Source organism: Atta cephalotes (assembly GCF_000143395.1).
Source record: "Atta cephalotes unplaced genomic scaffold scaffold00054, whole genome shotgun sequence".
NCBI classification, from domain to species: Eukaryota; Metazoa; Arthropoda; class Insecta; order Hymenoptera; family Formicidae; genus Atta; species Atta cephalotes.
In genome coordinates, this window is record NW_012130118.1 from 1,494,431 (window position 1) to 1,509,072 (window position 14,642).

The 14,642-nt window shown below is 34.4% G+C and overlaps 2 protein-coding genes across 2 annotated transcripts in view; one reads left to right on the forward strand and one right to left on the reverse strand.

Annotated features, from left to right (window-relative positions):
* Window positions 1-2,081, forward strand: part of LOC105623238 — a 4,439-nt gene extending 2,358 nt beyond the window's left edge. Inside the window, exons 4-9 of the mRNA XM_012204638.1 lie at window positions 167-693; window positions 791-949; window positions 1,112-1,287; window positions 1,376-1,582; window positions 1,674-1,697; window positions 2,002-2,081. Of these exons, the coding sequence (XP_012060028.1) occupies window positions 167-693; window positions 791-949; window positions 1,112-1,287; window positions 1,376-1,582; window positions 1,674-1,697; window positions 2,002-2,081 (1,173 nt within the window). The remainder of the gene's footprint in view (window positions 1-166; window positions 694-790; window positions 950-1,111; window positions 1,288-1,375; window positions 1,583-1,673; window positions 1,698-2,001) is intronic.
* A 3,560-nt stretch (window positions 2,082-5,641) lies between these two features.
* LOC105623202 lies at window positions 5,642-9,109 on the reverse strand. Its single transcript, XM_012204601.1, has 5 exons — window positions 9,040-9,109; window positions 8,809-8,907; window positions 8,442-8,603; window positions 8,103-8,340; window positions 5,642-7,982 (listed from the first exon to the last, which is right to left on the reverse strand). The coding sequence occupies exons 1-5, from the start codon at window positions 9,107-9,109 to the stop codon at window positions 5,642-5,644; spliced, it is 2,910 nt and encodes a 969-aa protein (XP_012059991.1).
* Window positions 9,110-14,642: the final 5,533 nt, after the last annotated feature.

The following is a 14,642-nucleotide window of genomic DNA, read 5'->3' on the forward strand; positions in this document are numbered from 1 at the left end:
TTAACCCTAAACCTAACGACGGAAACGTAAAACGAAAAAGAAAATTAATACCTAACTTTACCTTTATTATACTACGTTACTTTATTATACTAGTAGTATAATAATATATATATATATATCTATATATATATATATATATATATACATATATGATACGATAATATATTATGATGATAATATTAATGTTTCAGGTAGCGTACTGATGGAAAGCCGATGCCAATATACTGGAGTCTGGACGGAAGCAGCGTTTTGGATGTACCTGTTTGTGCGATCGGTCGCGGATATTTTCCCGACGACTGCTGTTGCCCTGATCGACGCAGCGGTGGTGATTGCGACAAGAGAGACGTCATGTGGTCGCGGCGATGTAGGACGCCAATTGGCTTTCGGCTCCCTTGGTTTCGCTCTGCTAGGACCACTGACCGGCTATTTGAGCACTCTGACGAGCAACATCGGACCGGCTTATTGGCTACCTTTCGTCCTACACGCCGTATTGATGATTCTCGCGGCCATCGTTGCTTTGTCGGCGGATGGCATGCCTCTCAGTCCACCAGAATGGTGGTGGCACACGAGAAGCGGCATGTTAGCGTTGCCAATGAGCGCTGTCAAGAGGTACAGCAGTGAGACCGTCGCCCTAATCTTTGTCCTGCTAGTCATGGGAACCTTTTGGAGCGCGATGGATAGCTATCTACCTTTGTAAGAGTTCGTTAAGATAGCTTCAGATCGTTGAAGGAATAATTTAATTACGATATAATTCGTTTGAAATATTAAAAATTTCTTTCCTTTGACACAGGCATCTGCAAATATTAGGAGGCGATGAGCTTTCCATCGGAGTCGCTATGACTGTCGGAGCGATACCTGCATTCTTGTTCCTCTGGAAGTCTGAACATCTTGTTGATTACTGTGGACACAGTAATCTTCTCATCACTGCCTTTACAATGTACATAATAAGGTAGGTAAGTTTTTTTTCCAATCTAATAATCGTGCGATCAGTTTAACTGAAACAAGATCTTGTCACTAGGTTTTATCATTTATCATTTATCATTCGTTTCAAAGAGTATTATTTTATGTATAAAATTCTCTTGATAAATATTATATTGATAAATTTGGTCAGATTCACCGGACTGAGTCTCGTATCTGATCCCTGGTGGTCTCTCATCTCGGAAGCTTTAGAAGTATTCACCTTAGGAATAATGTGGGTTACTACCATTCTCTACCTGAGACATTTGGTACCGCGTCATTTGACCGTAACTGCCCAAGCGTGGCCTGTGATAGCTCACTTTTGCATCGGTATGTTTCCAATCTGTAACTGCGACAATGAGAGAACGGACAAATAGAACTGAATTATTAATATTAATTCTGTCCGATTAATTCATAGGCCGATGTCTCGGATCCGTCATTGGTGCTTATATCAATCTCGGCGACGAAGATATTGTACAATCATTGAGATTCGTGTTTCGTTGTATGGCGGTAGCAGCGGCCATCGTTGCCAGTCTGTATTTTGTATTGTATCATGGAATATTGAAGCCGAGATGTCATGCACATACTATCCAGAGTCCTCGTCAACCCTCCACAATCGTGCAAGGTAAGCGTAGATGTTTTAATAGCGCGCACTTAAGGTAATCTTAGCAAAGTCTTAAATGTACTCCGTCTAACTTTAATTTTGGCTTTACAAGCTGCCATAAGGGATTATGAATTGAGTAAGTGATCGAACACGCTCAAGATTTTCTATACATCTTTCAGATTTTTCAGAACATAAATAATTTATGTGTTATCTAATAATAATATTTCTTATCTACGCGGAAATCTTCAGAACTGACTTTTTCTTTAACGATAAACTGAAATACATCACGATCTGAAAAAAGAATCAGTTCTGCAGTATTTCCTCGAGAGATGCCACCTTTTTCTGCATGTATTATGGAGAACTGTGATGTTTCCGAACGCGAGCTATGTTTCTAATTTTCATCGTTTTCATAATTTTTTTTTACAATTTTACCAATATAGCGATGAATGGCAATGGAAATTACGCGCCGCTGAGAGTATACCATAATGGAATGGGCAGAAAGGGTCAATTTCGATATTGAGACGTTATGTGTACAAACGAATGCAGAGCTCTAGAAACAACATACAACAATGATTCCATAATGTAACGTATAAATGTTATCAGCGACCAAGTGTGTGTTCTCAAGTATTTCGCGTTACGTCGTATTTATCGTTATTTGTTAATTTAAGCCGACATATTACTGTTTCTGTTTCTTAATGTTATTATTTAAATGAATTATTATCACAAGGATCACTACTTGCTCAAGTACGTTCTATGAGCTATATCAGTATCTATTTGTAACTATAAAGCGTAAGCATATACATATAGCGAACAGCATAACACGAATAATTTTCACGTATCGTAGTACAAAAAGAGATAGGAAAACATTTTTTATGTACAAAAATGTCCACGAAAAACAAGTAATATTTCTAATATTTCTTTAGTTTTCTATTATAAATTCCTTTTTTTTTAAATACAATTTAAAACTTTTACATTTACATAACTTTTGTGATATACCTGAGGTATATACAATTAAAAATGAATAAACTTTTTTTGATGAAATTATTACAGCGAGACTTACATGCGTTTTCACATGTAATATAAATCCGATAAGTACATCAATAAAAGAGGTCTATTTGACTAGACAAATGTTACGTTTCTGTGAGTTGATATAAATGTATACAAGAAAAATGAAATAAAAACACGTTGGAGAGAAACGATATTACCATTTACTGATTGTTTATAATATATATATATTATAAGTTTATTTATATGCAATGAGCAGAATTTCAACTTGCTGACATGATTATAGCCGCTGAAAGAAAATATTGGGTTGTCCGGAAAATTCGTGCCGATTTTTGGTAGGTGGCGTAAGGATAGGTCTGAATATATCGGAACGATTGACATGTGTACATATCGTAAAAGACAGTACTTCAGGCATACTTGGAAAAAAATTTGATTGCGATACGTTAATTTTTGTCAGTTTTATACGCCATATTTGGATATGGAAGAAAACAAAGTGCATTTTAGGCATTTAATGCTTTTTTTTTATCGGAAAGGCAAAAATGCCACACAAGCGGCAAACAAGATATGTTTATGGCGAAAGTGCTGTAGCTGAAACTGTGCGGAAGTGGTTTGCTAGATTTAAAGTTGATAATTTCAACCTTGAAGATCAAGACGCCCTACCCGACCTCGGATAAGCCCTCCACCACAGATGAAGATCAGATTAAAACACTGATCGAGAATAATCCATGCTATACGATACGTAAATTAGCAGAAATGTTGAATATGTTAAAATCCACCATTCACGAGCATTTTGTAAAGCTTGGCTACATAAACTGTTTTGATATATGAGTTCCCCACGATTTAATGGAGAAAAATCTGATGGATCGCATTTCCATTTGCGACTCCCTCTATAAACGCAACGAGGAAATACCATTTTTGAAGCAAGTGACGGGGGATGAAAAATGGATCATTTACAATAATGTTGAGCGAAAAAGATTTTCGGGAAAGCGGAATGAACCACCTTTAGCCATCCCAAAAGCCGGTCTTCATCCAAAGAAGGTCATGCTCTGTGTTTGGTGGGATTGGAAAGGGATCCTGTATTATAAGCTTTTACCAACAATGAGACGATAAATTCAGAGAAGTATTGTTCCCAATTAGACGAATTGAAGACAGCAATTGAACAAAAACGTCCAGAAATAGCGAATCGTATTTCATCAGGACAATGCGCGGTCTCATGTGTCTTTGATAACTCGACAAAGTTGTTGGAACTCGGTTGGGATGTTCTACCCCATCCACCATATTCACTAGACCTCGCGCTCTCTGATTTTCACCTATTTCGATCATTACAAAATTCTCTTAATGGAAAAAGCTTCAACTCGAGGTAAAAAATCACTTAGAAAAGTTTTTCGAAAAATCTGAGAGATTCTGGAAGGAATTTTCAAGTTGCCTGAAAGATGGAGAAAGGTTATAGAACAGAATGGCACCTATATAATTTAATAAATGTATACTAAAATTTAAATCTTCTGCGTTTCAATTTTCCTTCAAAATCGAACTTTCCGGACAATCCAATATATCTAATGGCCTAACCGCGAAACTTGCGTATGATAAATTACATTAAATTTAAAGTAGGCTACCGTGATTACGTGTTTTATATATAGATATATAACAATTTATTCTCTTCGTACACTTTTCTTCTTTTTCCTCACAAAATTTTAACGTGATATACACGCATAAGTTTGCAGTTACAAGTAATTAGATGACAAATGTTATTGAATAGCATATATATATATATATATATATATGCTACTCAACGCTGATAGAAATAATAAAGAATATTCAATGATCGGTTACATAACTCGTCAAGCTAAAATGCTGTAAGAAAAACTGTTTAACATCTTATTTATATTTTTTTACATAGCGTTCAATGCTATTATGTACAAGTTCATGTAAACTACATATTTAAACTACATATTTAAACTACATATTTAAACAAAATTGAAAGATTTTTGTTGTTAAATAGTGGAAAATAAAGAAAAAAATTTTTTTTAATAAAATCATATTTTATATTTTATTGCAAACTTTGTGCTAAAATTTAAAGTAAAATAATAATTATCACTTGTGTTACATTTTTCATATATACTCAATATAATTAATATAAAAAGAAATAAAGTTCAGTATGTTTAATACGTAAGAAAAAATATTAATACATCTGTATCGATTATTTTTATAATATCATTATACCTGTATAATCATATAAATCATATAAATATATCATTATACCTGTACGAAATATTTCGTATACCAATTGTTATGGGAGTGATAATTACAATAATAATAGTTAATGATTATAGGAATAATATTCAATATACGAAGAGTTTTGGGTAGAAAGAAATGTCCTTTAAACTGCCGAAAATTTAAAAATTGAAAAAAAAGGTAAATAAAAAGCTGCTTTTTATGAAAACTAGAAAATAAAAAAGTATCAAAGAGTATATATACAGATATTTAATTTTTCATCTTTCTAATTTTACATATTTTTTCGAATTTTCCACTATGATTTCAATTTTTTAATTTCGAAATTTTTTAATTTAAATTTACTAAGACATTTTTATTCAGTAACGAAAATATAAATTGTTAAAAAAACCGATCAACGTTACTGATTTTATTATTGAATAAGGAAAATTTGTAGAAAATTAGGAAAAATTGTATATGTACATATATTATTACATTTTTAATCATAGAATTAAAAAAATTATATTATTTATTGTTAATTTGCTAAATAAGATTTAGAGATCTGTTTTTTTTTCTAAGATATTTGTTAAAGCATATTCTTGACATTAATTTAATGTTGAAAATATGTATTTAGATATATGTATATCTGGAATAAATGCGAATTCCCATTGAAAACGAACTTTTTTTTACTTCATATATCTTTTTAAAATCTAAAAATGAAATTTACAACTTTTATACAATACAAATTATTTTTGAGATATCAAAATTTCAAATCAAGATGCATTTATATTATAATGATCAATTCCAAAATTGAATGGTAAGAGTATTTAATCTACAACAATACAATTAATAAATAACCCCTTCTCATTAATCATCGATAATAGTATAATCCTCCTCACTTTCCGTGGAAGCAGCTACTTCTATATTTATTATATCATTTTTATTTGAATTTGCTTCATTATGTGACACAATCACATCATTCATTGTATCTATATGAATTGTTGGCAATTCCGTTAGTTGAAACTTATCATTCAATTCTATATTTACTTCTTGTACCTTAAAATTAAAATTATTAACAATTTCTTCGTCATTCCTATCCAGTGTGTCACTTTTGTCATCTTCGGTCACTGAGTCAGTGTTATTACTCAAGTGTTTTTCTTGTTGGCAATTTTTCAATTGCTCAACCGATACAATAGGCAAGTCGATATTTTTCTCTTGTTGACAGTTATCCAATTGTTTGACAGGTACAATAGACAAATCATTATTTTCTTCTTGCTGGCAATTTTTCAATTGGTCGATAGATAAAACAGATAAATCAATATTTTCCTCTTGTTGACAATTTTTTAGTTGACTGCTAGATACAGCAGATGACTCGATATTTTCTTTTGATTGAGAATTTTTCAATTGATCGGTAGATAGAATAGATACATCGATATTTATTCCTTGGCGATAATTTTTCAATTGATCAGTAGATTCAACAGGTAAATCGATATTTTGAAACAAATGCGAAGTGAATGATAGATCCGTTTGCAGTTCCTGAAGTGACGTTTCTTCCAAATTTATCAAACCCTTCGAATCTTCCGTCTCAATGCCATTATCTTCTATGTGCTGCAAATAGTAGATAAACTGTTCTTCGTATTTGCCAAAATTTTTGTCAGACGTAAGTGGGGAATTCACACTGGGGAAAACACTATCGTCTGTTTTTGGGCCATAGGCGGTTTTCATAAGCATAGAATAACCAATGCATTTCTCATAATCCCTAGAGACAATATCATATACCTGAATTGCTTTGTCTACAGACAAGTGCACACTATCATCACCAATACCACGATGCACAACATTTTTTTTACAAAATAATAAATTCTTAATAATATTATTATCTTTAACTAAATCGGATGGCTCTATTATCTGACATTCCTGATTTTCATAGTCAGATTCGGTATCAGAATCGTTGACGCAAATCATATCTAAGGGAATATCTACATTTTCTCGGGATGATTCCAATGAATTTTCATTAATCGGAGACAATGTTTCCGTTTCCATTTCCGTCTTCTGAGATCTCCTCCATTCGATGTATTGACGTACTATCCTATCGTTGATGTGTACCAATTGAAAAACCGTGTCACGCATATTGCAATAGAAATGCAGGATTTTCTGTCGCGCTTTTATTTCAATGTTTTCGACTGTATTGTTCAAGTCAAAGAAATTATACATCTTTTCCTTTGCATCGTTTAAAAGTTTATCCAATTCTTGGCTATGTGGTAACATCATTTCGCTGAAGGAGACATCTTTTTTTATAGTCGCGCATGTCATTCTCAGAGGCTGTTCCTCTCTTACGCTACCGTCGTCATTCTTCTCCCAGGTGAGAGCAACAGGTACAATCTTATCGACGTCAGTGTTATCTTTGTCTGTGTCGATCGTCAAATCAATTTGCCCAACAACTCTTGGTTCATCATCGGAATCGCTATCGAGATCGATTATGTTAGGAGTTAACGTTATACCCAAATCTTTTGGCTTTGGAAGAATAAATAGAGGTCTGCTGTCCACTGGATTAGGTATAGACACCATTGTGTTTGGTGAAGATTGAAGCGACTGCGACGATTGATAAGAACTCGCTTGCTGCGGCTGGTACGTCAACTGCGGTTGCGGCTGTGCCTGTGGCGGGAGAATAATCCGATTCATCGGAATAGGTGTTTGAATGTAAGCAGTGGATCCCGAGGGATTCATAAAAGATGTACGATACAAGGGAGATGATTGCTGCTGCAATGCATTGGGATCGAATCTCGATGGTAACGAAGTATTTGAAGTATTGATCACACTGGGCGATGAAAGAACGATACTTTCTGATGGGGTTACAGTTGAATTTTTATGACTGACGACAGATTTCGCTGATTCGGCATTAAAAGATTGACCGGTAAGGAATGTGGTCGGGCGTGGTCTAATAGGAATTGGCATTCGGTTAGTAAACTGTGTTCCTTTCGTAACAATGCCATTTTGCACCATCGGTCTGAATCTTCTCAGTTGTTTACGTTTTATATGTCCCGGTATCCCATTGGCTTTAGGTGAATACGTTTCGTCTTCTTCCTCGGAATTGGATTCGAGTCTTCGTCGCTTACGTTTACTTCTGCGCGGACAACATGTTGATTCATCCAAATTCATCTTCTCCTCGATCTCTTGACTGCTCATTTTCTTGTCCTGCGAAAGTATCCTAAAATAGCACCGTATCAAATATGAATGTCAATAAAGATTTCTACACTGGAATGAAATATAATTCAATACAAATTAATACATTCGTGTAATGTAATATTTTTGTGATACTTTATGATACCTTTTCACTGTTTGTACATGTTGAAGTAGAGCCCAACATACAGCTCTTGCGTTATACAAATCACTTGGATGGCACACAAAACATTTCCATTTTTCATCAGCTTCGATCTTCTTTCTCACTAAGGACGAAAAGTTTCTCCTTATACATTTATAACAGAATGTATTGCTGCAATAGGAGCAACAGTACAAATTGCCACCATTGGCACACCAACGACAGAACATATCTGTAGCATCATCACCTAAGAGCAAAGTAAAAATACAAATTATACAATTATATCCAGATACAAGCACAAATAAGTAGGTAACATATAAGACAAACATACATTAATTATAACATTACCTTGTTCAAAACAGCCATCGCCATAAAAATCCCGACAACTTGAACACAATAATGTACGAAGTACAGGATGTTCAAACATATTATGCGCTTGTGCCGGAGCTGAACCAATGTGTACATCGCAGGCTGTACAATGAATTCTACGGAATCGCACTGATGCAATATCTAAAAACAAAATTGGATATTAAATTTATACTATGATACAAAATTCTCACAGTTTTGTGAGAAGCGAATCTCCATCGTGTAATTTATATCCCTTATTACAAACAAACCTTAGGTTCTAGAGCACAATTAGAAAGCGAAACTAAACTACAAACTAAACTAGGAACTACACGTTACAAGCCAAGGCATGCTTGTTTAGAGAGCTGACCGTTGCCGAATATGAGCTTGTGATAATTGCTCTCCTCCTGAGAGAACGGGGCGAGGGCCATGCTGGTCACGCTGGATGTCTGATCATTTTCTGGTGTTACTGAACAGAAAACCATGCCAAGTAAGTAAATAGGTTAGAGTAGGTAATACTCATGAAAATTATCCTAGTTACACGGAAGCCGCGCATCATTGCCATTTACTCCGTCACGCCTATGTTTATTACTATGCTTACCGTTCTCCTTGACATCTGTTTCTTCCTTCACTTGTACTTCGAGCATACTCGAAATATCCATAGTACTCATTCGCTCATCACAGGAGAAACGCACCTTTCAAAATAACACCGGATCTATCTTGCCGCCATTTTCCTACGGAAGAGCGTGGTGATCAGCCACAACCGCGAATCGACTCACGCCAGGACAGGAACAGGATCACATTAAAGTCGTTTCAAGCCACTGAATTTTCTCGACACTGCTGTGGTTAAACCATCGGAAGAGAAATTCTCACACGAAACAGACACGCTGAAAGAAAAGGAGAGAAAAATAGAGAAAGAAAGAGAGAGAGGGATAATTGAGCAGCCACAAGCAGCAGAACAGCAGAGGTCTCTGCCGTCTCTGCTGGTAGGTTCAGGGAAACCAACGGTGACGTTTGTTTTTATTCGATTTTCTTGATTTTCTTGTAGCTTCAACTAAATTCCGATTAACATGGGCTGCTTAAGCTGCTTTTCTTTTAGGAGACACAGTTGATATACTTGATACAAATCGACACACGTCACTTTCCATTTACAATAATTTTGTTCAAACTTATTCGACACACTTTGTCTTTGCTAGAGAGATGTATACACAACCAGTTTCCATCATTTTGTTCTATTTTTTGATCATCTTTGATTAAAATCTTTTAAGAGTAGATATTAAAAGATGGCGGCACACACTGCACATATCGCATTCCATTTCAATGTGATAAACTATGTTCAAGTATATGTTAAACTGTCGATTTATGTCTCCTAAAAAGAAAGCAACTTTCATCGGCGAGCAGTCTATTGCTTACTTTATTACATATTCTTTATATATATAATTCGTTGTCGCTAATCTAATCTTTCTCTTTCCAATAGCAAGCAATTATCGTCAAATAAATTGTGCAACTAATCACATAATTAGAAATATCGCATTATAAATTGTGCAACTAATCACATAATTAGAAATATCGCATTCGACAAATTAATCACTAATCAAGTCTGATTTTATCTGAAACTGTCTTAAATCTCATCTTTGATGACCTTAATATAATTCTCTTCAGTCAATGAAATTATCCTATCGACATAGGGCCGATTTCACCATGTTTGATAATGTTTCACCAGTCAGACGCCAGTCACTCGATCAGTACTTGATCCGCCGATTAAATTTTGTTGCCAACTGATAAAATAAAAACTTATCATGTTTAACCTATAATTTCTTGACAACGAATCTGTTACAAAACACATATTTGTAAATATGCACTCAAAATGTATTTTATATTTCAAAATCTAATTTATTATCCACATTATGTACTATACTGTTTCCTTGTCATGAATAGGTTAAAAATTAAAATAGATTTTTAAGTCTTGCTGTTGGCAATTCTGGTGACAAAGTTAATCGGCCGATCAACCTAATCGGCGTTGGTGAAACCGGTTCATAAGTTGCTTTCTATTTACATAGGTGAAACTGAGTCTAAAGTATGAGTATCGAATATTTTATACTCAGATTCGAATTAATGACACCACTATTTTCTTACTTTAATAAAAAGTTATCACATATTAACACAGGCTCATAACTTCACTTTGAACTTTCTGAAGTGAATTTACGAGACTCATTTAGAGCACATGATTTCGATTTTATGTAGATTATAGTTAAAAACTCAGTTGAATCTCCTTTGTCAGAATGCAAAAGGAACGCGAATTTAACTGAGTTACGACGTTATAAGTGAGTATTATCTGAAAATCAGAGTAAATAGAAAGCAACTGTTGTCTCTTGGTCTCTTGATTAATCCAAATTTGGTTCAATCATCTCGAAAATTCGTTCCTAACTTGGAAATTCAATATGGTGCATGTGCGTAAATCATCATGCGCGTGAATCAAATAGGCAAAGTTGATCTCATCTGAAAAAAATACACTACTGCCGTATATGTGTGTGTGTGTGTGTGTGTGTGTGTGTGTATGTGTGTGTGTGTGTGTATCAGATGCACCGCATTGAATTTGATAGATGTTATCGCAATATGAGCTAATCGAGATAGAGATAGGGAGTAATAACGGCCATTTAACTTACTTTGCAATTGCAGGTTGTGCGTGGTTATGTAGTATGACGTGCTCATACATAGGGGGAGCTTTCCAATAAGAGATACAGGCTAAGGTAAGGGAGCATTTATATTGGCTGTAACTGTATGCCATAATGACGTATATCGTAATGGCGTAATCTGTAAAAATTAATCAATCATCTTCGAATATAATTCTCTTTCACCGTTAAATAAGAGGGGAATACTTGACTGATAGCAATTTTTTACTTGACAAGGAAAGATTTAGTACCAACTTCACGATACGAAACAGTTCGGTATTCATAGTCGATTCTTATATTTAAAGCTTGTTCTACATTGGTCGTATCGTAAATGTTGCAGGTCATAAATTTGTTGCGTCAGTCAATCCGAAGATCAATTGTTAAAATCTCACGATGTTACAATACAACTCTACGATATAACCAATATAAAACCAGCTTAAGGACTGTCGCAGACAAAATTTCTATAACAGTAACCTTAAGATGTGAACTTAAGCTAATTAGAATACTACTTCAGATCTATACACTCTAAGTGTCGCAAGTCACAAGTTTATTACTTCACCCAATCCGATGCTTCAATTTTAAGGTGCAGTCACAATAGAAGGAATAAGGAATAATGATTAACAATTAACAATTTCAACCTATCAGAAATCGTGTATTCCAGTGTATCCGATATCTGATAAGTTGAAATCTTTATTCCTTATTCCTAATTCCTTATTCTTTCTATTGTGGCTGCACCTCTAAAATCGCGTGAAGCTTTCAACTGCGTGAAGCTTTCAACGCTGCGATACGACAATGTAGAATGGGCTTAAGACTGTCTTAGTCTAAGTACAATCTTAAAATGTCATAAGTCAATCTGAGGATATTAACATTTTAAAGGTCGCAGCATAAACTTTGTATAACGCATAGTACGTAAGCAAGTCAACTAATCAGAATCTTTTCTTTCTTTCCATTCCATGAAAAAGAAGAATTTTGATTGGTTGATTTCATTATGTACTGTGCATTATGCAAGAGTGTGTTGTGGCCATAAGACATTTAAGACAGTTTTAAAATAAAAACGAACTATGAATACCGCTCCATGTTTCGCATTGCACAATTGTAGCCCTTGAATATCATGAAGATCCATAAGTATTGTTCGTTTTGTTTCTTGGGAGCTGCTTGAGGTCGCTATGAATAAACTCATGTACTTGAAATGTAGGATTCACACTTGAAATGTAGGATTCGTTTTAAGATACAGAATCGATCCCCTGCGGTTATTTTTGGTGAAATTATAAATCGTTAACAATAAGTTATATAATAAACAATAAGGTATATAAGTAATATGACATAACTACATTATATATAACTTTCCAAATATTTTAATACTTTAGATAAATTGTCAATGCATGTAACAAATTTCGAAATGATTAAAAAAAAATCTTATGTTATTAAGTCCTTCGTTAAGTTGTTAACAAATGTACAATTATTATAATTATTAACAATTGTATTATTGCAACATTGCAAAAATAAATAAAAATTTTTTGCATATGTACTGATTCGATTAATTTATGAAGGACTTGATATGTAAGATTATGTTTCTTATTCATCAAAGCATTGTGCGTTGATATATGACTCACGATTCGCGACTCGTTTACGACCATTGTGCTGAGGCTTAGAGAGAGAGAGAGAGAGACATCGTCTAACTAAAGTTTCATTAGAATCTACAATAGTAGATATTTTAAATCTAAGCCATAAGAAACTGGCCAATTACAGCCGAATGCGAGAAGAATAATCAATTGTGATTCGTCCATTTCTTATGGCTTAAGACTTAAAAAATCTATTGTTACGCAGTGGTTAGTGCAGAAGTATTATTTTATCTTTGTTGTTTACCGAGTATTAAATAAGAATTAAATGATACTCTTAACGCTAACCGCTGCATAAACGAATGCTCCTTATATATATCATAGCGCATAGATTTTCCATTTTTGAATTACTAATCATATCCTATATATATCAATATATTATATATACAAGATGTGTCTAAATCTGGACAAAGTTCAATTTAAATTTTTCACTATATTGCCTCCGCCAGAGGTTGTGTGCGTCTGAGAAAGCGTAATGCTTCTAGTAAATAGTCATATTTTCAAAATGGCGATGTTGAAATCAAGTGCGAAGTATAATCGAAGATTCGCGATCATCGAAGGTCTTCGCGCTAGGCGCTCAGCAATGGAAATAATTCGATTCTTTGGATACTCGAGATCAATCATTTATGAAAAAATATACTTGTGGCAAAATATACTGCTTTAGAAACAGTCCAACAAAGGTACCAATATGCCAGCGAGTCGCTCAAAAGAACGCACTTCGTAGTCGTTGAAAGGATTCAAGCGCTGATTTCGGATGACCTAAGGCAATCGTTTTGATGGACGTAGTGAAGTCATGGATGGAAAGTCCGAAAGATCATATGTTTTTCAGCGGAACGGTGCATCGGCTCATACGAGTTATTTGATTCAAAATTGATTCTCAGACAATGTTGATATATTTTGGTCCAAGGAATTTTGATCTCCCAACCATGTAAAAAAATTTTTTGTAATTTAATTTTTCATTAAAAACATTTTAAAGAAATTGTTCAATTTGTCCAGATTTTGGTGACGCACGCTGTATATTGTTTTGTGATCAGTACGAATGTCTTAATAACAACAACATTATAGTTTCGTACGTAGCTTATTTTACATGACAGGTTACAATTTATAATTATAACATGCCTTGAGTTTTTTACTATTCGACAATAATTAATTATAAAATGAAATACTGTCTAAGAGTTGTCGTCCTGACTCACGACAGACACCTGGAGGCTATTGCCTTGAGTCGGATTCACAAAATTAAACTGTCACTCTGAATTTTATACACAACACTGCACAGTAACGTTTTATTCTCGAATACACTCGAATGTATCATGGCCTTTTGCGTGGTTAGAAGTGATAAGAAATACTACTCTTCGGCGACACTGATCCCCACCGCCATCTTCGTCCCGCGGATCCGATCCCTATTGGATGTCGTGGATTCCTATTGGATATCGTAGATCGTTAGATCATAGAAGCCGCGGACTGGCGATGACGACGGAGCCTAGATGTGAAGATCTCGTGTCGCCGAGACCGACGTCATGATTGTCCTTGTCGGAAGCCGCAATACCTTGTCAATTCAAAGATATCGTCTACGTATTCTCACCTATGTGTGAAATATCTCGAGTGTGTATGATACACATTCGAGATACAAATATTATTTGGATCGTATATATCTTATAAATATATGTCGTGCATGACTTAAAGTATGTACAGGACATATACAGGATGTTTCGGGCCACCCATCCATTTTTTTTATCTCCGCAGGATAAGATCCAAAAAAAATATGTTCAGACCAAAATTGTATAGTTTAAAAAGATATATTTATTGATCATATCAGTTTGACCTTGGATGTCTTTGCCAAAATCAGATCAAGATTACTTCGATTTTTTAAAATGAAACATCTTATTTTTATTCTAGAATCTAATAGCCGATGT